Genomic DNA, 23,840 nt, shown 5'->3' with positions numbered 1-23,840 from the left:
CTGAGGCAGAAGAACGGACAAGTGACCTGGAAGACAGAATGGTGGAATTCACTGCTGTGGAAGAGAATAAAGAAAAAAGAATGTAAAGAAATGAAGACAGCCTAAGAGACCTCTGGGACAACATTAAACGTATCAACATTCGCATTATAGGGATCCCAGCAGGAGAAGAGAGAGAGAAAGGACCAGAGAAAATATTTGAAGAGATTATAGTCGAAAACTTCCCTAACGTGGGAAAGGAAATAGCCACCCAAGTCCAGGAAGCGCAGAGAGTCCCATACAGGATAAACCCAAGGAGAAACATGCCAAGACACATGGTAATCAAATTGGCAAAAATTAAAGACAAAGAAAAATTATTGAAAGCAGCAAGGCAGAAATGACAAATAACATACAAGGGAACTCCTATAAAGTTAACAGCTGATTTCTCAGCAGAAACTCTACAAGCCAGAAGGGAGTGGCATGATATACTTAAAGTGATGAAAGGGAAGAACCTACAACCAAGATTACTCTAACCCAGCAAGGATCTCATTCAGATTTGATGGAGAAATCAAAAGCTTTACAGACAAGCAAAAGCTAAGAGAATTCAGCACCACCAGACCAGCTCTACAACAAATGCTAAAGGAACTTCTCTAAGTGGGAAACACAAGGGAAGGAAAGGACCTACAAAAACAAACCCAAAACAATTAAGAAAATGGTCATAGGAACATAACATATCAATAATTACCTTAAACATCAATGGATTAAATGCTCCCACCAAAAGACACAGGCTTGCTGAATGGATACAAAAACAAGACCCATATATATGCTGTCTACAAGAGACCCACTTCAGACCTAGGGACACATACAGACTGAAAGTGAGGGGATGGAAAAAGATATTCCATGCAAATGGAAATCAGAAGAAAGCTGGAGTAGCAATACTCATATCAGATAAAATAGACTTTAAAATAAAGGATGTTACAAGAGACAAGGAAGGACACTACAATAATGATCAAGGGATCAATCCAAGAAGAAGATACAACAATTATAATATATATGCACCCAACACAGGAGCACCTCAATACATAAGGCAACTGCTAACAGCTCTAAAAGAGGAAATCGACAGTAACACAATAATAGTGGGGGACTTTTAACACCTCACTTACACCAATGGACAGATCATCCAAACAGAAAATTAATAAGGAAACAGAAGCTTTAAATGACACAATAGACCAGAGAGATTTAATTGATATTTATAGGACATTCCATCCAAAAACAGCATATTACACTTTCTTCTCAAGTGCGCACAGTACATTCTCCAGGGTACATCACATCTTGGGTCACAAATCAAGCCTGAGTAAATTTAGGAAAATTGAAATCATATCAAGCATCTTTTCTGACCACAATGCTGTGAGATTAGAAATGAATTACAGGGGAAAAACTGTAAAGAAACACAAACACATGGAGGCTAAACGATACGTTACTAAATAACCAAGAGATCACTGAAGAAATCAAAGAGGAAGTCAAAAATACCTAGAGACAAATGACAATGAAAACACGACGATCCAGAACCTATGGGATGCAGCAAAAGCAGTTCTAAGAGGGAAGTTTATAGCTATACAAGCCTACCTCAAGAAACAAGAAAAATCTCAAGTAAACAATCTAACCTTATACCTAAAGGAACTAGAGAAAGAAGAACAAACAAAACCCAAAGTTAGCAGAAGGCAAGAAATCATAAAGGTCAGAGCAGAAATAAATGAAACAGAAACAAAGAAAACAATAGCAAAGATCAATAAAACTAAAAGCTGGTTCTTTGAGAAGGTAAACAAAATTGATAAACCATTAGCCAGACTCATCAAGAAACAGAGAGAGAGGACTCAAATCAATAAAATTAGAAATGAAAAAGGAGAAGTTACAACAGACACTGCAGAAATACAAAGCAATCCTAAGAGACTACTACGAGCAACTCTATGCCAATAAAGTGGACAACCTGGAAGAAATGGACAAATTCTTAGAAAGGTATAACCTTCCACGACTGAACCAGGAAGAAATAGAAAATATGAACAGACCAATCACAAGTAATGAAATTGAAACTGTGATTAAAAATCTTCCAACAAACAAAAGTCCAGGACCAGGTGGCTTCATAGGTGAATTCTCTCAAACATTTAGAGAAGAGCTAACACCCATCCTTCTCAAACTCTTCCAAAGAATTGCAGAGGAAGGAACACTCCCAAACTCATTCTATGAGGCCACCATCACCCTGATACCAAAACCAGACAAAGATACTACAAGAAAAGAAAATTACAGACCAATATCACTGATGAATATAGATGCAAAAATCCTCAACAAACTACTAGCAAACAGAATCCTACAGCGCATTAAAAGGATCATACACCATGATCAAGTGGGATTTACCCCAGGGATGCAGGATTCTTCAGTATATGCAAATCAATCAATGTGATACACCATATTAACAAATTGAAGGATAAGAACCATATGATCATCTCACTAGATGCAGAAAAAGCTTTTGACAAAATTCAACACCCATTTTATGATAAAAGCTCTCCAGAAAGTGGGCATAGAGGGAACCTACCTCAGCATAATAAAGGCCATATATGACAAACCCACAGCCAACATCGTCCTCAGTGGTGAAAAACTGAAACCATTTCCTCTAAGATCAGGAACAAGACAAGGATGTCCACTCTTGCCACTATTATTCAACATAGTTTTGGATGTCCTAGCCACGGCACTCAGAGAAGAAGAAAAAGAAATAAAAGGAATACAAATGGGAAAAGAAGAAGTAAAACTGTGACTGTTTGCAGATGACATGATACTATACATAGAGAATCCTAAAGATGCCACCAGAAAACTACTAGAGCTAATCAATGAATTTGGTAAAGTAGCAGGATACTAAATTAATGCACAGAAGTCTCTTGCATTCCTATATACTAATGATGAGAAATCTGAAAGAGAAATTAAAGAAACACTCCCATTTACCATTGCAACAAAAAGAATAAAATACCTAGGAATAAACCTACTTAGGGAGGCAAAAAACCTTTATGCAGAAAACTGTGAGACACTGATGAAAGAAATTAAAGATGATACCAACAGATGGAGAGATATACTGCATTCTTGGATTGGAAGAATCAATATTGTGAAAATGACTATACTACCCAAAGCAATCTACAGATTCAGTGCAATCCCTATCAAATTACCAATGGCATTTTAACAGAAGTAGAATAAAAAATCTTAAAATTTGTATGGAGACACAAAAGACCCCGAATAGCCAAAGCAGTCTTGAGGGAAAAAAGTGGAGCAGGAGGAATCAGACTCCCTGACTTCAGACTATACTACAAAGCTACAGTAATCAAGACGATATGGTACTGGCACAAAAACAGAAATATAGATCAATGGAACAGGATAGAAAGCCCAGAGGTAAACCCACGCACCTATGGTCAACTAATCTATGACAGAGGAGGCAAGGATATACAATGGAGAAAAGACAGTCTCTTCAATAAGTGGTGCTGGGAAAACTGGACAGCTACATGTAAAAGAATGGAATTAGAACACTCACTAACACCATACACAGAAAGAAACTCAAAATGGATTAGAGACCTAAATGTAAGACCGGACACTATAAAACTCTTAGAGGAAAACATAGGAAGAACACTCTTTGACATAAACCACAGCAAGATCTTTTTTGATCCACCTCCTAGAGTAATGGAAATAAAAACAAAAATAAACAAATGGGACCAAATGAAACTTAAAAGCTTTTGCACCGCAAAGGAAACCATAAACAAGACGAAAAGACACCCCTCAGAATGGGAGAAACTATTTGCAAACAAATCAACAGACAAGGGATTAATCTCCAAAATATATATAAACAGCTCATGCAGGTCAATATTAAAAAAAACCAACAACCCAATCCAAAAATGGGCAGAAGACCTAAATAGACATTTCTCCAAAGAAGACATACAGATGGCCAAGAAGCGCATGAAAAGCTGCTCAACATCACTAATTATTAGAGAAATGCAAATCAAAACTACAACGAGGTACCACCTCACACTGGTCAGAATGGCCATCATCAAAAAATCTACAAACAACAAATGCTGGAGAGGGTGTGGAGAAAAGGGAACCCTCTTGCACTGTTGGTGGGAATGTAAATTGATACAGCCCCTATGGAGAACAGTATGGAGGTTCCTTAAAAAACTAAAAATGGAATTACCATATGATCCAGTAATCCCACTATTGGGCATATACCCAGAGAAAACCATAATTCAAAAAGACACATGCACCCCAATGTTCATTGCAGCACTATTTACAATAGCCAGGTCATGGAAGCAACCTAAATGCCCATCGACAGACAAATGGATAAAGAAGATGTGGCACATATATACAATGGAATATTACTCAGCCATAAAAAGGAACGAAATTGGGTCTTTTGTAGAGACGTGGATGGATCTAGAGACTGTCATACAGAGTGAAGTAAGTCAGAAAGAGAAAAACAAATATCATATATTAACACATATATGTGGAAACTAGAAACATGGTACAGATGAACTTGTTCATCACAGTGTTTGGCAGAAATCGAGACACAGATGTAGAGAACAAACGTATGGACACCAAGGGGGGAAAGCGGCAGCAGGTGGGGGTGGTGGTGTGATGAATTGGGCGATTGGGATTGACATGTATACACTGATGTGTATAAAATGGATGACTAATAAGAACCTGCTGTATAAAAAAATAAATAAAATTCAAAAATTCAAAAAAAATATGCATTTTGCAACAATAAAAGAATCAAACAATACGGAAATTTAAAAAATAAAAGAATTCTTCGTGTAGTCTCCACAGAAATAACTAACCATAGCTATGTTACTTTGAAAGGTTTGAGATTTATATCTGTACACATAGAGCCCTTTATATCTTGTTAACGTATTTGAGAAAATGGAATCGCACCGTTCCTTTTGTTGCTAACATTGTTTTTTTGCGGAATATGTCACATGCATCTTTCTATTTCAGTACAGATTCTCCTTCCTTGTTTCTAACTGCTGCAGAGTATTGAGTTACATAAGAGCATCATCATTGATTTAGCCAGTCTCCTATTGACTGACCCTTGGACTAGTTTCAGTATTTTCCCATTATAAACTATGTTCTATTGAAAAATTTGCGTCTGCGCCTTATTTTGTTTCTCTGATATTTGTTGGAGCCTTCTGTGGAGTACACAGTCCAGGCTCCGTGCAGGCCGCTAAGCTGGATGTACTTGGGGATACCTGGCGTCTTATCCACGATCCCTCTGATTAGGGGGCTTGGTTGTGTGGGGGAAGTCTGGTGGTGGGCGTGGGTAGGCCTGGCCCAGCGGTGGTAACGGGAAGGTTCCTGGAAGGGGAGGTGAGTGCAGGCCAGGGCATCAGGAGTCCGGCTGGGGCAGAAAGCCCCGCAGCACAGCAGGGGCATCCGCAGCCTACCTGCTGCACCATCTCAGAGAAGCAACTCACACTCTCCACCTTCCTCTCCTCCGCCCTTTAACCTTCCAGCCCTGGAGGGGGCAGGGCGAGGGCGGTGCTCTGGGAGCATTGCTTGAAGGATGAAGTGAAGCACCAAGGAGAAAGTGCTGGACCCGCATTTCTTCTGGGGGTGGTGGAAATGTTCTGCAGTTAGACAGTGGCAGTTGCTGCACAGCTTTGTGGATTCACAACCTTGTGAATATTCCAAAAACCATTGAATTGTGCACGTTAAAGGGTGAATTATATGGTATGTGATTTATATCTCAAAATAAAAGACTCCAGTTACCACTTTGTCATAAAAAACCAAAAACCTGCCCTCTTGAGGCATGATGTTTTATTGCCTCCCATTCTCTGACTTCCCTCAGGACCCAAACAGCTTGTACGCACATCCAGGCCAAGATGATCGCCTCCTGTCCCCCTCTTCCTGTCCCCCCCACAAGTGACCAGGGAAGGCTTTCTCCCCGATGCTTCCATCTCACTCCTCTTCTCCTTTTCCTGTAGCGCTGACCCTTGGTGAGTGGGTAGTTGATTACACTGGTCAGTGACTTTCTGCGGTTCTCTTCAGCTGGACCAGTGCCCCTTAGCAAGTGGCCTCGGGGCCACCTCAGGGCCCCCCCCAGGAGAGGAGGGCCCAGTGCCTCGGGTGGGGGTGAGGGGTGAGGGGTGTGTCTGAGCTACCAGGCCACCAGCTCTCCCCAGCCAGCGCCTTAGCATTTTCACCAGGTCTGGGGCGGGTGCTGGGCTGTGAAAAGCTCAGGTCTTGGGTAGGCCAACAGCCAAGAAAGCAGGGCACATGGCGGTGGCCACAGGTCTCCTCCCTGCAGGCCCTGGGGCCAAAGGTTGACCTCGCTGGACAAGGCCGGTTTTGTTGCCTGGTTCCTCCCACGCCTTGTTAACTTGAAGAGGCCCTTGCGGGGGTAAATGGTGCTGTTTGACTTGCATGTTTGCTTGAGGGATTTGTGGGCTCCCAGCCTTCTACATGATTTATCTCAGAGGAAATGAGGCAGCCGTGTGGGAGGGCACTGTGGGCCTGGGGCCTGGGACCCCTCCCTCTCGAGAGCCGCAGACAGGTGGTTTTTCTCATGTGTTTGCATGTGTGCGAGCATGTGTGCGTGCGTGCGTGCGTGTGTGTGTGGCCGGGGGGGAGCACGGTATGGCAGTTCCATCTCCAGGGGACCGCAGTCAGAATGCACCATCTGGATGCCCAGGTGTTCCGGGGCGGAGATGGCCAAGCCTTGGTGGGGGAGCCACGTAGAGGGTAGTTTTGCATCTCCTGTCTTTACAATAATGCATATTCTTTGGTTAAAAAACAAAAAACTTCAACAACAGTGAAGTCACCCACCCCCACCTCCACCCTGGTGTCACTCCCTGGAGGTGACTGGCCTCTCTGAACCACTTGGGATATTTCCTTGTGGACATTTGCTATGTCATACTTAACACACAAAGTTTTGTTTTTATTTTCTGCCACCTGCCTTTTTTTTTTTTCTTTTTTTTTAAACTGTGCACTATATCATGGGTCTCCTTGTATTTTCTGTAAATTTGGAGCATACAACATGATATTTCATAGTTTAGTTGTCAGTAATTTATTAACCCCATTCTGTGTGTGTTGGGAATCTTGGTAGTCTGCACTTTTTCCCGTTACAAATAATTTTTTGATGGGCACCCTTACATATGTCCTTATGTTCCTTTGTGCATGTTTTTCTGAAGTTTGATTCTTAAAGGTACAATTGCCAGGTTCAAAGCAGTGCTTTTCTTTTTTTTTTTTTAAAAATAGGTTCTGCCAACTTATTTGGGAAACTTAAGGCTCCAGGAAAGTTCCCTCTCCTCCTTCCGGCCCTGTCACCTGTCTTTATACTTTTTTCTTTGGTGATTCATGAAAGTTAACTTCTTTTCTCAGATAACCCAAGAAAGGGGTTTCTTAGTCTTCAAAGAGCATGGCTCTCAGAGAAGCCCAGAGTGTTTCTGACCTGTGTGGAGCAGGATATAAGGACGGCTCTGTTCTTGGCCTCCCTGAGGGGAGCAGCTCAGGCTGTGGCTGTCTTGGTGTGTGGATGGGACCAGACCCTGGGTTTGTGCCTCCCCTGGGTCACTTTCACCCCCTCCTCACAGGCCGGAGGAGAGTCATCTCTAAAGACTGCTGCCTGTATAAGCTGAGAAGTTTATCACCTTTTTCATTTTAGAATTCTGAGCCAGATTGAAATATTCTGTCTCTCAGACTACCGTTAGCCTTAGCTGGGAAGCTAAACATTTGACTGTTAGTGTGTGTGTGCCTAACTGTCTACCAAGAACATAATCTTGTAACAGTAAAAAGGAAAAATTCTAGACTGATAGGATAGTTTTTCAAATCCTCTGGAGTTAACTGTGACTGTGGTTTTCCCAAATTTCTTCAGAGGCTTTTGATTACATTAGCACAGGCGTGATTCTCAGCCCTGCTTGTAGAGAAAAGTTGAGAAGTGTTAGGGGCCCCATGAGCCTTTGAGTATCCGGGTGCTGTAGTGTGGGAAAGAGACTGTTCTTGTGACTCCAGGGCTAGGACAAGAGGTTAGGAGTTGAGGAAGATGGATTTCAGCTCATAATAAGCAAGGCCTTCTCATGCAGAGCTTTCACCTGTGGAACGGGCAGCTGAGACAGCACAGGGTATCAGTCTGATCTCCCCAGGGTCGTCTCTTCTGATCCCGGATCCTACTGCGTTAACAGGGCTGGGTTGGGCATCAGAAAGGATCCCAACCTTTCTGATTTTGTTTCTGGGTTTGTTCTGGGATTTTCTCTGATTGACCCTGTCTCACTGGAAAATTGTGACCCATCCTGGCAGCAGATTCACTCTGCCCTCAGTTGCCTCTGGATTGTCATACAGACCCCATCCAAGCACCTCACGGTTGGGGCATTTGGGGGCTATTTCCCAGTGAAGAGAGGCCAAACCGCAGTGTTGACTCCAGATTCTGTTGTGGACCAGTGCAGGTGGGCTCTGCGGGGCCAGTGCCCAGAACAGGGTTTTTCTTTGCATCGTTTCAAGGCAGCCTTTAAAATTAGGTTTTATTTTATTAATATGTGGGGTGATATTTAATTTAAATTTTATTTATTAAATTTTTAAAAAAAATTGAATTATAACTGACATGTAACATTGTATTAGTTTCAGGTGTACTACATAACGATTTGATATTTGTATACATTGAGAAATGATCACCACAGTAAGTCCAGTTAACATACATCAACTTATATAGTTACACTTTTTTTTTCTTGTGATGAGAGCTAGTTTGTTTCTTTCTTTTCTTTTTTCTTCTTCTTTTTTATAATATTTATTTATTTATTTGGCTGCGCTGGGCCGGGTCTTAGTTGCGGCATGTGGGATCAAACCCAGGCCCCCCTGAACTGGGAGCACGGAGTCTTAACCCTTGGACCACCAGGGAAGTCCCAGAGCTAGTTTGTTTCTTTTTTTTTTTTTTTTTTAATTTATTTATTTTACTTATTTATTTTTGGCCATGTTGGGTCTTCGCTGCTGCACGCGGGCTTTTCTCTAGTTGCGGTGAGCAGGGGCCACCCCTCGTCTCGGTGCGCAGGCCTCTCATTGCGGTGGCTTCTCTTGTTGTGGAGCACGGGCTCTAGGCATGCGGGCTTCAGTAGTTGCAGCACGCAGACTCAGTAGTTGTGGCTCACGGGCTCCAGAGCACAGGCTTAGTTGCTCCATGGCATGTGGGATCCTCCCAGACCAGGGATCGAACCCGTGTCCCCCGAATGGGCAGGCGGATTCTCAACCACTGCACCACCCGGGAAGCCCCTAGTTTGTTTCTTGAATGAAGCTTGGAAGGCTGGACAACTGTGGGAGTGCATTTGGCTGTCTACTCAGGCCTGCCCCCTTGTGGGAAACTCTGGGAATGGTAGCAGTGCTTTTGTTCTGTAGTAAACCACATGGGGCTCTTTTGGAGCCCTGGGCTTCTCACCTGGCCTGGAGATGTTTAGAGAATAAAACATTTGGAGTGATTTTTAATTGGAATGTTTGAGGTACTGCCCACAAGACAGGGTAGTCTGGTCTAGAAGCTGGTTCTTTTCCAGATGTGACCCTGAAGGCAGGAGAGCTCTCCACTGGCGCTGTGTGTCCTGGGCATGTGTGGGCACATCCTTGTGGGGTGCCCTTCTCATCTCTCAGTGGTGGGCACTGTGTCAGCTGATGTCCTTGCTGTCCTCCAACCCTCATTGTCTGCACCTGGACAAATTCAGGGATCCTCAGTTTGTCTTGCACTTGGGGACCCAGTTCTCCTTTGTCTAGTAATTTATGGAGAAGAATAATGTTATATCTCTATCTTGCAACATATACAAAAATATATTCCAGTAGTTTAAATAGTTTAAAGATTTAAATGCGAAATGTAAAACTAACACTTTTTAGAAAAACTAATGAGAGAGAGTATCCTCATGATCTCAAGGTAGGAAGGAAAGAATTTCTTAAGTAAAACAACCAAACTGCAGACCATAAAGGAAATGACTGATAGATTTTACCACATTAAAACATGAAATTTTAGTAACAAAGGGCACTCATGAAAATTTAAAAGCCACATATTGGGAAAAGATATTTGTAATGACTATAACTGGAAAAGGGTCAGTACCTGGAATTTAAAAATAAGTTCTGCAGAAAGAAAGGAAAGGAGAGGAAGGGGGTGGGGAGGGAGGGAGGGGCAGGTGGGGAAGGAAGGAGGAAAGGAAAATAAAGGATATGGACAGGCAATTCATAGAAGAGAAAGTGTGTATAGTCAATAAACATAAGGAGAGTTGCTCTGTCTTTCTAGTAAGCAGGAAAGCAAGTTTTTAAAAAAGATCTTATTTTTTGTCCATGAGATGGGCAGTACTTAAAAAAGAAATCCGATTGTTTCACGATAGCCAAGAGGTGGAAACATCCCAAGTATCCTTTGACGAATGAATGGATAAGCAAAATGCAGTACATATGTACAATGGAATATTTTTCATCTTTAAAAAGGAAGGAAATTCTGTCACATACTGCAGCCTGGATGAACCTTGAGGAAATTATGCTAAATGAAGTCAGTCAGTCACAAAAAGATAAATACTGTAGGATTCCATTTATATGATTCTATTTATAAATACTGTATATACCTCTAGAGTAGTTGGATTCATAGAAAACAAAGTAGGAGGGTGGCTGCCAGGGCCTGGGGGAGGGGGAACAGCTAATTGTTTAGTGGAGACAGAGTTTCAGTTTTGCAAGATGAAAAAGTTCTAGAGGTTGGTTGCACAACAATGTGAATATACATAACGCTACAGAAATGTATACTTCAAAGGTTAAAGAAGGCTAAGACAGTTTTGTGTTATGTGTATTTTATCACAAGTAAAAACTAAAAGAAAAACCTGACCATATGAAACCTTGGTGAGGATGTGTTGACGACGGTAACTTTCAGAACTCCTGCCCATAGGTGATGAGATATAAATTGGGATACCCACCCTGGAGAGCAATTTGCTATCGTCCAATCAGCGGGGAAAAGTCCGTATTCTGACCCTTAGCTCTACTTCAAGGTGTCCACCCTAGAGGAGAATCTCACTGGTGTGGGAGAGGAGACGTGTACAGGGTTCACAAGAGTATCATTTGTAACAGCAAAAAAATGGAGACGATGTAAAATAAACATCCATCCACCAGAATGAGAATGTGTGATGCAGGCATAGAGAACAGACTTGTGGTTGCTAAGGGGGAGGGGGGTGTGGGAGGGGTGGATTGGGAGTTTGGGACTAGCAGATGCAAACTATTATATATAGAATGGATAAACAACAAGGTCCTACTGTATAGCACAGGGAACTATATTCAATATCCTGTGATAAACCGTGAAGGAAAACAATATAAAAAAATATATATGTATAGCTGAATCACTCTGTTGTACAGCAGAAATTAACAGAATGTTGTAAATCAGCTATACTTCAATTTAAAAAAATCTATCCACAGTACAAAATAGATAACCAACAAGGATCTACTGTATAGCACAGGGAACTATACTCAATATCTTATAATAACCTATAATGGGGAAGAATCTAAAAAAAAAAAAAAAATATATATATATATATATATATATATATATATATATATATATATATATATATATAAAACTGAATCACTTTGCTGTACACCTGAAACTAATACAACATTGTAAATCAAATATATTTTAATAAAATTTTTAAAAAAATCTAAACAAAAAAAATGTGTGATGTACTCCTACAGTGAAACACTACCTGCACCACTGACTAAACCTCAAAAGCAGCATTGAGTAGAAGGAAGCACATGTAACACCATTAGGAATTTTCATAAGTACATAAGTAGTATAAGTAAAATATTGTGCATGGTGATGGTTGACAGCAAATTTAAGAGAGCAATTCTGGAGGGGAAGAGAGGGGTACTAGATAAGAGAAGGGTGTATTGGGGGCTTTGGCTAAGCACCTATACTATTTTATATCTTTGGAAGGCAATTTGAGACATGTGACAAGGTAGAGTCGGCCCTCTATATCCGTGGGTTCTACATCTGAGGATTCAACCAACCAGGGATTGGGGAAAAAAAAAATTCCAGAAAGTTTGAAAGAGCAAACCTTGAATTTGCCTTGCTGACAGCTATTTACATAGCGTTTTTGTTGTGTTGGGTATTATAAGTAATCTAGAGATGATTTAAAGTGTAGGGAGGATGTGCGTAGTTCGTATGCAAATACTACACCATATTATATGAGGGATGTGAGCATTCATGGATTTTGGTATCCATGGGGAGTCCTGGAACCAGTCCTTAAGATGAGAGCTAAGTGGTGGGTACTTAAAATTCTGTTACCTTATTTGCTGTGCTTTGCTGTATGTTTGGAAGATATTGCATTGTGTCTTTTTTTTTTTTTAATTTTATTTATTTATTTTTGGCTGCGTTGGGTCTTTGTTGCTGAGTGCGGGCTTTCTCTAGTTGCAGTGAGCGGTGGCTACTCTTCGTTGCGGTGCGCGGGCTTCTCATTGCGGTGGCTTCTCTTGTTGCAGAGCACGGGCTCTAGGCATGCGGGCTCAGTAGTTGTGGCGCACGGGCTTAGTCGCTCCATGGCATGTGGGATCTTCCCGGACCAGGGCTCGAACCCATGTCCCCTGCATTGGCAGGCAGATTCTTAACCACTGCGCCACCAGGGAAGTCCCTGCATTGTGTCTTTAAGAAGACTTTAAATGATCGAGTGAGGCTAAGTCAGTGGTTTTCTGACTATTTCTCAGCATGCAGTCCTGATCTGCAACAGTGACGCATTTTTATAAAATGGTGAAGATTTTAACCGCCCGAGGAACCTGTGTACCACTTTTTAAAGTGAGTTTTGTAGTTTGGTGTCCTTGTAAGATTTCCTTTGAAGGAAAGAGTTTTGCTTTAAAAAGAAAAAGAAAAGAAAAAGAAAAGGAAAAAGACTAAAAGCCCTGAATGAGCTGATTTCTGAGATTCCCTTTTTCCCCATTAATCTGTAGTCCTAGGAGCTAATGTCTTAGAGGAACGAACTCACTTTCATTGTCTCTAAAAGATTCTGACATTTGAATTAGCTCTTTCCTGTTAATCGTATTTATTGAGAGCTCACCCTCCCTCCACAGGGAATATTCAATAGTTCCAGGTTCTGGTTCTCTGGGCTGCAAAGATCTTCTGATAACTCAGGGTCCATGTTGGATGAGCCAGGTGATTCCTGGACTGTTGAACCTGGAACGGTTAAGCAGGCCTTTCTGGCTCAGTCGTGTCATGGCGGAGGGGGGGCCGGCAGGAGATGTGAGCCCTCAGCCCAAGGGCTCAGATCCCCTGAGGTGCTTAGCAGAAGTCAGCAGGCCCTGACTACCTCTTAACACATCTTGTATTTTGTTCTGTAGAGCAGCACCCTGAGTGAGCGTTAGTACCACCTGTAATTCAGAGTAGAAAACTCTCTTGCTTAAACCCTCCCATGGTTCCCATCTCACTCAGGATACAGTCTGTGCTGTGAGCCTTGAAACTGTGCCCACTTCTCTGGCCTTTTTTTTTTTTTTTTTTTTAAATCTGCACTCTTAACCTTACACTTTTAAAAATATATATATTTATTTATTAATTTGGTTGTGCCAGGTCTTAGTTGCGGCAGGCGGGCTCCTTAGTTGCGGCCGTGGGCTCCTTAGCTGCAGCATGCGTGTGGGATCTAATTCCCTGACCAGCCATCGAACCCGGGCCCCCTGCATTGGGAGCGCGGAGCCTTAACCACTGCTTTCTGGCCATTGTTTTGAATCCACTTCTCCTTGTTCACTGGGTTCCAGTCACTCCTCCCTGTCTTCCTGTTTGTGCCTAGAACATGGCTGGTGATTCCCGCCTCGAGGCCTTTGCACTTGCTCACTCCTCTGCCAGATGTGCTGTTGACTGCTGGTCTTCATTTGCACCCAAGCTCAGAAGTCACCTTCTTAGAAAGGCCTCCTCAGGCTATGGACTCTCTCACAAGCTACTCTGCTGTCCAGAAGTCTCTCTCCAGCTTGTTATCCTGTTTTATTTTTTATTTCCTTGACAGCCCTTATTATGCTCCCAAGTTATTTTATTTGGTCTATTTCTCTATCTACCGATCTCTGTCTCTGTGTGTTTGTATCGTCCCATCAGGATAAGAGGTCCGCAGGCCACAGTCCTTGTGTCTGTCCAGCATCAGCAGCATTAGAACAGGGCTAGAATATATTAGGTACTTGTGTCGGGTGTTTGTATCGTCCCATCAGGATAAGAGGTCCGCAGGCCACAGTCCTTGTGTCTGTCCAGCATCACCAGCATTAGAACAGGACTAGAATATATTAGGTACTTGTGTCGGGTGTTTGTATCGTCCCATCAGGATAAGAGGTCCGCAGGCCACAGTCCTTGTGTCTGTCCAGCATCAGCAGCATTAGAACAGGGCTAGAATATATTAGGTACTTGTGTCGGGGCTCCTCGGCATCACCCGCAGGCTTGGTGATTTGCTAGAAGGACTCACAGGACTTAGCATATAATCCTACTCACAGCTAAAATTTATTTCAGCGAAAGGACACAAAGCAAAATCAGCAAAGGGAAGAGGTGCATGGTGTGAAGTCCAGAGGAAATCAGGTGCTAGGTTCCAAGAGTCCTCCCGCTGTGGAGTCTCACAGGACAGACTTAGTTCCCCCAGTACCAAATCGTGACAACACGTGTGACATGTAGCCAGGGAAGCCCATGAGATACTCCCTGCCCGGGGTTTTTACTGGGAGCCGGCCACGTAGGAACCCCCTGCTTAGCATGCTCTGAAATTCCAGGCTCCCAGAAGAAAGCAGGTGCTGAGCCTAAAACACACTGTTCATCCAGCCCAGGCATGGGGAGCCCTTCCTATCGCTCGGGAAAGGTTTATATCAGTGCAGGGAACTGCTTACTGTTCACGTTCCCAGACGCCAGCTAAGGGTCACCTTGCAAGCAGGCCTTTCTAAGGATGGAAGTCTCAGGCCCGCTATGGTGACTCTTCCCTGTACACTACTTAAGGAATGTTTGTGAACGAATGAATCAACGCAGTGTGACTGCAGGGCCTGTGGAATCAGACCTCAAGACTCCTGAAGGCCAGAGGGTGTGACCTCCCCTCCCTTGTCAACAATCCTTCCCCCAGACAGACGGAGGCGAGTTTGTCCTTCCTCCTGCCCTCAGACCTTTGGTAATCGTGACTCTCTGGTCCCCAGGTGTTGAAGCACAACGGGTCATCAGAAATTCTCAACAAGCTGTACGACACGGCCATGGACAAGCTGGAGGTGGTTAAGAAGGACTATGACGCCCTGCGGAAGAGGTATAGCGAGAAAGTCGCCATCCACAACTCGGACCTGAGCCGCCTGGAGCAGCTGGAGGAGGAGAACCAGCGCCTTCTGAAGCAGACGGAGATGCTGACGCAGCAGAGGGACACGGCCATCCAGCTGCAGCACCAGTGTGCCCTCTCCCTGAGGAGGTAGGAACCTAGGCCGTCAAGGACGGGAGCGAGCTGGCCTGTCTCTTGCACTCAGAGAATGGCCAGAGGGCCAAAGCATCCTCTCTGCCAGGGGCCACTCTCCTTTGTGGGCTTGTGGTTATCTTCAAGGCTCTCCGCCACTTTCTGGGGGTTAAAAAAAAAAAAAACAAAACATAAGCAATTGAACTTTTTCAATCAAAAATTACTTATGTCCGGGAAACATTTTCCTGACACTGTCTTGGCAGTTGTGCTCCTTTCTTCCATCTGAACGACTCTGGTGTGTTCTGACCGTCCTGTTTCTGAGGTCACCACACAAGCCTCTCCCCTCTGTGTCAGTCACCCACCTGGCAGATAGGAAAGTTAATTGTCCTAGGCATTGTTCTTCTAAAATTGCCCTTTCTATTAAGGCAGATAATCTGTAGGGATGTGACCCCTGCCCTCCAACAGTGTTTCTTAAGGTACATTCCTGCAGAATACCTGTTCTCTGGGGTGCTTATCAGGTTTATATGAAAAGTGTTCTCTGGCTTTAAAAGGGTTTGGGAATTGCCGGGTTGCACGCAAACAAGTGTCTGCGCTGCAGGACTTCTCAGAACCTTTACTCCGATACTGTGCGCTAGAATCTCCCAAGAGGGGACAGAATGCAGTGTTTTTCCCAAACATCAGTCATCAGAGAGCACACTTTTTTTAAATGGAGCTCCGTGCAGGGTTGGTTTCTAAGGAACCCACATTCAGAAATGCTGCTCTAGAGCTGCAGGCTGTAACTTGCAGGGCCGCCTGCATGGAAGGTGCTTCCTGGCCTGGAAGGACTGAGCGGTGCTCTCACGCTAACCTGGAGGCTTTGGGCCAGTCACCTGTGTCTCGAGGCCTTATCCCCTGTATCTGTAAAATGAGGTGCTCAGACTCAACGATTGTTCATGCCACTTTTGTCTTTCATAGGCTGTGATTCTAGCATTGTTTTGTTCTTATTTTTAAAGATAACGTAGCTTGACTGTGGAAGAAATAACACTGTTATTTCCAGTAGAGCAGAGGGCATGAAGTTCTCAGTCCATCTTCCAGTATTTGTAAAAGGCGGAGAAAAATTCCTGGTCCCGGGGCACTGGTCCTTCATGGCTTTTCTCTCTTGGGGGTGTGGAGAATGGCCGCGTTCGAAACTTCATGCTTGAGTGTCCGGCGCAGCAGAGCTGGCTGGGCAGGTCCCCACGCCCTCGTCCTGGCTGCCTCTCTCCGCCAGGTTCGAGGCCATCCACCACGAGCTGAACAAGGCCACGGCCCAGAACAAGGACCTGCAGTGGGAGATGGAGCTGCTGCAGTCGGAGCTGACGGAGTTGAGGACCACACAGGCGAAGACCGCCAAGGAGTCAGAGAAGTACAAGGAGGAGCGGGATGCGGTGTACAGCGAGTACAAGCTCATCATGAGCGAGCGCGACCAGGTCATCTCCGAGCTGGACAAGCTGCAGACCGAGGTGGAGCTGGCCGAGTCCAAGCTCAAGAGCAGCACGTCTGAGAAGAAGGCGGCCAGCGAGGAGATGGAGGCGCTGCGACAGGTAGGAAGGTGGCGAGGGAAAATGGGCTGTGATGCACAGGTGTCCGGAGTAGCAGGGAGCAGCCTTCAACCTGCTGCCGCCTGGGTTATTGGATGCCTACTGGGTAACTGCTGAGCTCACGCTCAGTGCCCAGCTCTATTCGGGCTGCAGGGGACACAGGTGAGGTTCCGCTGTGGTCCTGGGTATCCGGAGCTGACAGCGTAGGAAGAAGATTGGATGACACGCACGGACACTCACGCACGCCTGTCGTGATGTGGTGGTAGATCAGTCTTTTGCTGGAAGTCAGCTCAAGGGGCTTGCTCATTAAGAAGCAAGATCCCAGGGCCACGTTCCCAAAGCCATAGGTACCTTTGGCCTTGTGAGTCCAGAAGGGCGCCCTCAGTGTTCCTTCACCCCAACATCTGAGGAGTCTTCTCTTTAGAGGGGTGGTCTGGGCTCCTTCTGGGAAGCTGTTCTACTAGCTTGAGCCCAATACTCTTCTCAGGCCTCGCTCCCTGGGGGGCACGCCTCCAGGGTCAGGGGAGTGGTGCTCAGCAGCATCGGAATTGAGGCACTGAGCTCGACTCCCGAGTGGTCAGTGGGGACTCTCTGCATCTTTCCTACCTGACCACCCAGGCCTCATCGCTGACACTGCTTACCCCCAAGACCAGGTGTGCCCTGCTGGGGCTTGGACAGGCCTGTGGACTCCCCCTCTTTGAGACTGCCTTCCCATTCGGTTAGTTTGTGTGTGGCTCTGTTTAGGGCTGCTGAACTTGATCAGAGCAGACTTTCTTCCCATTGGAATAGTTCTCTGTTCATACCTCTCCATTCTGACTCTGTGCAGGTCAGTTAGAGTGAAGGCTTTAAAACTGGCCTGTGAGAAGTGAAAAGCAAGGTGTTAAAGGTCGGGCAGCTTCATAGGGGATGGTGTGTGTGTGGATTGTTGAAGCTAGGGCCCTCTGGGCTGAGCATGAGGCAGGGCTGATGCCCGAGGGGCGGTCAGGGCCTCGTGGGCCTCTCTGCAGACTGTGATGCTGCCTGATGCCCAGGCGGTGCTGGGGACTGTGTTTGGAGAGTGGACCTCCTCAGCCATGTGACCTCTTAGCTCTCCTAGCTCTCTGGGCCTCAGTCTCCTTACCTGCAAACTGGAAATGAGGACAGCATCTGCTTCACAGTGTGGTCATGATGATCAAATGGTTTAACATTGAAAACACACTTAGGATAATATCTGCATAAAGTAGGAATGATATGAGTCTTTACTATTAGGATTATTTTTATGCCCATCTGAACCTTACTACCCTGTTAGGATTAGGGTGCATCCTATAAAATTGTTTTCATAGGCAAAAATGGGCCAAATAGCGACAGTTTCATACAAAGGGAGTGAGGCTTCTCCAGACCATCAAGGTGAAAGCCATTGTGAAAAGGAATATTTTCTTTGATGAAATTTTTGAAAGACTGGAATGAAGAAATTCTTAATGAGCAAATATAATGCGTTAGGACTTGGTAATTGCCCTGGAGAAAATGTCACCTCACTTTCACATTCTGGTTTGAGATCTTAATTGTTGCGGAAAATGTTGATACCAAATGAGGAAAACAAAATGATGAAGAATAAAACATTAAAAGTGCCTAGGTCAGTCAGTAAGCTAAAAAGTCGAGAACAGTGTGTTAAACCCGTAGAAGGTGAGCCTGTGATAGGCCAGCAGCCCCCTGGAGGGGGCTGAGATGATGGATGCCCCCCAGGGAGCAAGGGGGGCAAAGAGCAGTCGTGCTCTTTGTAGGAATGTGGAAGCACAGAGGAGGAGGAAGACCCCCGACTGCCCCGTGGTGCTAGGTCTGGTGGCCTGTGTCACCCCCCTCCCATTGCTCATGTGTGCCTCCAGCCTGGAGCCCGGTTCCCGGGCCTTGGCAGGGGGGCCCTGGCAGCGTGTGAAGTCTGCCTGTCAGCTGAGGCAGGAGTCTTCTCTGGGCACCCATCCCAGTCAGCAGGCAGGAGAGGACAGCCCCAGCCCTCCCACCCCTGCAGCTTCCAGAACTGAAACCCTCGGCTCCTTCTTGAGTTTGTCTGGCTTCTGGGACACGACCACTCCCCGCCTGGCCAGAGTAGACCAGGTCTGTGACCTGGGCCATCCTGGCTCTGAGGTGTGGGCAGGAGGGTCTTATCTCCCTGTGGCCTGCGAGACCCCTGGGGATTGATCCTGCCCCTCTCCAGCAGCCACTTCTTGGGGGGGGGTGGTGGTTCGGCTGAGGTGGGCCTTCAGCCAGGCTAGCTTCCTGGTCTCAGAACTGTCCTCGTTCCGCTCAGCCGGGGCAGTGGTTCTTTTTCCCTCTGACACCTGATGGCTTCCTACACTCTCCTCCCTTCTCTCTGTACCTCACTCTTTATTTACTCTCTTTTCTCTGCCACTGCCCTCCCTCTCTCTACTGTCTTCTCCAGAGTGGGTTGTGCAAAGAGAGGGCAGTCGGGGGGGGCCTGTCAGGGTCTTTGCCTCACTCTGGACACCAGGTCAGCTCTGACCCCTCTCTCCCCTGCTTCCCACCTTTCCGAGTGGGCACATCTAGAGGCTTCCTTCACAAGGGCGGGTGTCCAGACTCTGACCATGGGCAGGCCAAGTCCACTGAAGGTTCGCCGGCTTCAGGAGGATGTGGTTACCGTCTGGGGCAGCTGGTCCCTGCCACGGGGAAGCTGTGGGGTGCTGCTACGTGTCACAGAGGTCCTTCCAGATACTAGGTCGCTTCCCAAGACAGGCCCTCTGGCAGAGCCGCTGTCCCCTAGAAAGCCCAGCTTGGTCACTTGGGCTGGCAGTGCTTTCTGCTGCCCCTGAATGCACTGCATCTCCTGTGTCCAGTCCTGCTTGGGGAATTGAATTTGCTAGAAAGTGGGGGAGCACTGTATGAGGGAGGAAGTGCTGTGAGAGGTGGAGGATGAGCAGAGGGGCAGGAGGGGAGGCACCTGGGGAGGTGGAGGACGAGCAGAGGCGCATTCTTGTGTTGCGTGTATTTTGCTTCTTCAGAAAGCCTTGGAGCTGGACTAGGGGTTACTCCTGCAAGAGATGCTCACTTTGTCATTTGTCACATTCTTCATTTTTCTGAGGATTATAGAGGCACAGAGGGAGCTTTCTGTATGAGTGCTTCAAAGAGTTTGATTTGAAATTTTAGTGGAGCGTGTAACGCTTTAAGGAGGGGTCCAGATGCAAATCCTTTAGAGCTCAGCTTTTTAAAGGAACTGAAACACAGAGGACTTCACCAGCAAACATAGTGGTGTATTTTCAGATTTAGAAATAACTCCATATGCTAGAGTATAAAAACTGTATTGTGGACACAGCGGGTGGGGAGCATGATGACCAGTGCTGCACCCTTCACTGCAGCGGGGCCTCGTGTCACGTTTGTCACGAGAGCTCTTTAGGGAGATGCAGTGGGCTCTCAGCAAAACATACCACGTAAGTGGCAGGGCAGGGTCTGGCAGGAGCCCTCCAGGGGCCGTTCCACCGGGGCCCCTGAGACCGGGCCATAGAGGGGCTGGGCTTCCGGTCCTGGCTCTGTGTGGCGCTGTGAGGGTTTGGGTGGACCCTAATATAGCATCACTGGGGGTCTGAACGTGGCTGTGGAGCATGTAGTCATGGGGGGCGGGGGGGCGGTGTCGGAATGGGCTCTGGCTGAGATCCCGGTGTTTCCCTCCATCCAGCTCCCGAGAGTCCAGCCCCAGCTCCTATCCCAGTCGGAGGGCACTTCTGGGCCAGAAGGCCTGGTAACCTCCCCCTCTGCTTGCCCCTCACCCCCACCAGATCAAAGACACGGTGACAATGGACGCGGGGAGAGCCAATAAGGAGGCTGAAATCCTTCGAAAGCAGTGCAAGGCTCTGTGCCAGGAGCTGAAGGAAGCCCTCCAGGAGGCGGATGTGGCCAAGTGCCGGCGGGACTGGGCCTTCCAGGAGCGGGACAAGATCGTGGCGGAGCGGGACAGCATCCGGTATGGGGCGCCCCGGGGCCGCGTGGGCTCGGCTCTCCCCATGGGGCACTGGGTCTGTGGGAGGGTCGGAGTAGTAACCACTTCCTTCCAGGTAAGGTGGGCGTGACCTGGGTCGTCCCTCCTCACCCTAGGTGATGCCCCGGCCTCCCCTCATAGTGAGAATTTTAGAATTTTCCATCATGTCTCGACTTCCCATTTCCCTTCACCCTAGAGGTCCGAGCACATGCTCTGTCCACAGCGTGGACCCCTGTGAAGTGGTATAAGGCCAGGCTTTTTTCTTAGGGGGTTTCTGTTGCAACTAACATTTCAAAAATGCATTCTTTCAGCCAGTATTCATTGGGCGCCTACTGTGTGCCAGGATCTTAGGTCCCTTGAGCAAGGAGACCCTGGGAGAGTAACAGCCTTTGAGGCTCCTGGGCACGTGTGATGCCCGTGAGGGGCCGGCACCGCGGGGGCTACAGGCAGCTTCGTGGGACAGGGTGGCGGGGGGGAGGGAGGTGCATGAACAGTGAATTCGTGGGGGCGGGTAGGGAGATCTCCCCAGAAAGCATGGCGTTCGTGCTAGAACTAAAGCTCGAGTGGCATTTTTCCAGGTGGAGAAGGGGGGATGGGTGTTGCAGCCTGAGGGACCATCATGAACAAAGGTGTATGGTGAACTCAGGGCAGAGCTGGGACTGGTTGTGGCATGAGTGGGGTGCGCACTTGGTGAGTCACAGGAGAAGCGGCTGACAGGGCTCCTGAGGGCAGGTGGTGAGGGCCTGGAAGGGAAGCCCAGGAGTGTAGACTTGGCCCTTGGCCTGGAATAAAGCCAGGAGAGGCCCTGGTGGTGGTGGTGGTGGTGGTGATGATGATGATGATGGCGGCGATAAGTGAGGACTTGGTCATTGAGAGTTTCTGCAAGATCCCTTGTGGCCATTTGGAGAGACTGATGTCCACCTGGGCTGGTCAGGAGATGAAGGTTCAGGATTGGAGGGGATTTGGGGCCATGGAGAAGTGGGGACCAGCCCTCAGGGTCCGTCGAGTGGCAGGATGCCGTTCTAGAGGTGGCACAGAGCACAGCACAGACTCTCCTGCTGCCTGGTCACCTGTCCCCACCACCTCTCTGAGTGAGCTGATCCTGGGAGCCCAGAGACCACACGTCCGTTAGTAGAGAGCTGTTAAGCCTGCACTTGCCGCCTGCACAGAGCTCCGGGCTGCAGAGATGCATAAGACATGACTTCTGTCCAAGTGGGGGGCTCAGTCTAGTTGTGGGGTGGAGGGCATCTCTAGAAAAGCCTGCACGTGGGTAGTTGTGCAGTGTCTGGTCGGTGCTGGAGCACAGGGGCTTGCCAGGTGGGCTGCGGGTTGGAGCATGGTCGTTAAGCCCAGGCACACTGAGGCGGAACCTGTGGGACAGACACTGGACGTTCAGAACCAGATGCTCGTTGCCTGGTAACCATGGGGGTGTCTCCTCTGCCGGGTCCTCAGTGTCCCCTGTGTCCGTGTATGGGATTGGCCTGGGTGGTCTTGCCTCCAGACTCTCAAGCACTCCATCTATGCATCTGGGAGTGAGGCAAGCACCTGGGGTGTTCGGGAGCATGGGCTGCAGGCCTCACTGCAAGCCATGAGTCCTCCGTCCCCTGCCCCTCACAGTGACCTTGCCCTCTGCCCCCTCTGCCAGGACGCTCTGTGACAACCTGAGGCGGGAGCGGGACCGGGCGGTGAGCGAACTGGCTGAGGCCCTGCGCAGCCTGGATGACACTCGCAAACAGAAGAACGATGTCAGCCGGGAGCTGAAGGAGCTCAAGTACGCTGGGGTGGGCGCCTGCTGGGGTGAGCTGGCGCCCGGGAGCGCGGTGTCCGCTTCCGTCAGGTCAAGGCAGCCCCGTGAGCAGGCCTGGCAGTCTGTCCCTTCACCCTGCCTTACTCGGTCAGTCTGTACAATGTGTCCGAGTGTTGCCTCTCTGTTGAGAGTTAATTAGAAATCCTTAGGGCAGCACAGAGCGTGGCAGCAGCCCTTTGGTGAGCGAGTCGGGGTGGGCAGGCACTGTGTGCCAAGGCTCATCGGAAGGAAGGTCCCTGCCCCGGGCGGTCCACTGGGGGACAGGCAGGCATGTGTTGTCTATTCATTCCCTCCTTCCCTCCCTCCCTCCCTCCCTCCCTCATTCATTCGGCAACTCAACAAGGGTTTGCCAGGTGCCTGCTGCGTGGGGGCCAGGCCCCGGGGGAGGCACAAGCCGCCGGGTCCCTGCCCTGTGGGGCTCACAGTACACGGAGACAGACCAAAGGCAGGGCCATCCGAGAGACCAGCACGCAGTCGAACAGAATGATGACAAGATTCTGATGCAGCATTTTTGAAGGCGGTTGTGACTACCGCTCAGCAGTCTGTTCTGCCTGTGCTGTTTGGGGTGTCAGACAGCGTCCCCTCAGTTACAGCGCTGCTCCCAGGGGTGTTACTTCAGACTTGGTGGCCCCTAGCAGTGTACTGAAAACACAGAGATCCAAGTTGAAGAAGAGAAATCGGCAGATGCCAATCGTCAGTGCAGTCCAGAGCCAGACCGGGTAGTTGAGAAGCAGTGGCTGTCCGCCTGCTCGTGAGGCTTCCTGAACCCATAGGGTGGTTGGAAGCTGGTGAGCGTGCAAGCCTCGCACACTCGAGGGACGCCTTCCGGAAGTGGGTGACAGCTTCCCCTTTTTCCCCGTTCAACAGAACCTCCTAACGTAAGGCAAACAGCTTCATTTACTCAGTGAAAACCCAGACGCCCTGGGGCTTGAGCACTCTAAGAAAATCCCGGGGGTTAAGCGGCAAAGGGACAGACTCTCTCCAGGTACCCAGTTAGGGTCTAGCAGGTGGTGGAATCAAATTAAGGCAAAGCCTGGAGCCTCGGGGGCTTGAGCACTGGAGGAGATTTTGCGCGTTAATTGAGCTGGAGTTGCCTGGAACTTCTAAGAAATGTCAAGTTCCGTTTGCTCATTCAGCACGTT

The 23,840-nt window shown here is 47.5% G+C and overlaps 1 protein-coding gene across 1 annotated transcript in view; it reads left to right on the top strand.

Moving 5' to 3' along the window:
- Nucleotides 1-23,840, top strand: part of DLG5 (discs large MAGUK scaffold protein 5) — a 123,319-nt gene that overhangs the window by 66,926 nt on the left and 32,553 nt on the right. The window contains exons 6-9 of the mRNA XM_068547965.1: nucleotides 15,127-15,386; nucleotides 16,618-16,930; nucleotides 20,692-20,876; nucleotides 22,537-22,662. Coding sequence (XP_068404066.1) covers nucleotides 15,127-15,386; nucleotides 16,618-16,930; nucleotides 20,692-20,876; nucleotides 22,537-22,662 — 884 coding nt within the window. The remainder of the gene's footprint in view (nucleotides 1-15,126; nucleotides 15,387-16,617; nucleotides 16,931-20,691; nucleotides 20,877-22,536; nucleotides 22,663-23,840) is intronic.

This window comes from Eschrichtius robustus, chromosome 7 (genome assembly GCF_028021215.1).
Source record: "Eschrichtius robustus isolate mEscRob2 chromosome 7, mEscRob2.pri, whole genome shotgun sequence".
In the NCBI taxonomy this organism is placed as follows: domain Eukaryota; kingdom Metazoa; phylum Chordata; class Mammalia; order Artiodactyla; family Eschrichtiidae; genus Eschrichtius; species Eschrichtius robustus.
Note: the sequence above shows the minus strand (reverse complement) of the source record. Positions and strands in the feature narration are given on the sequence as shown.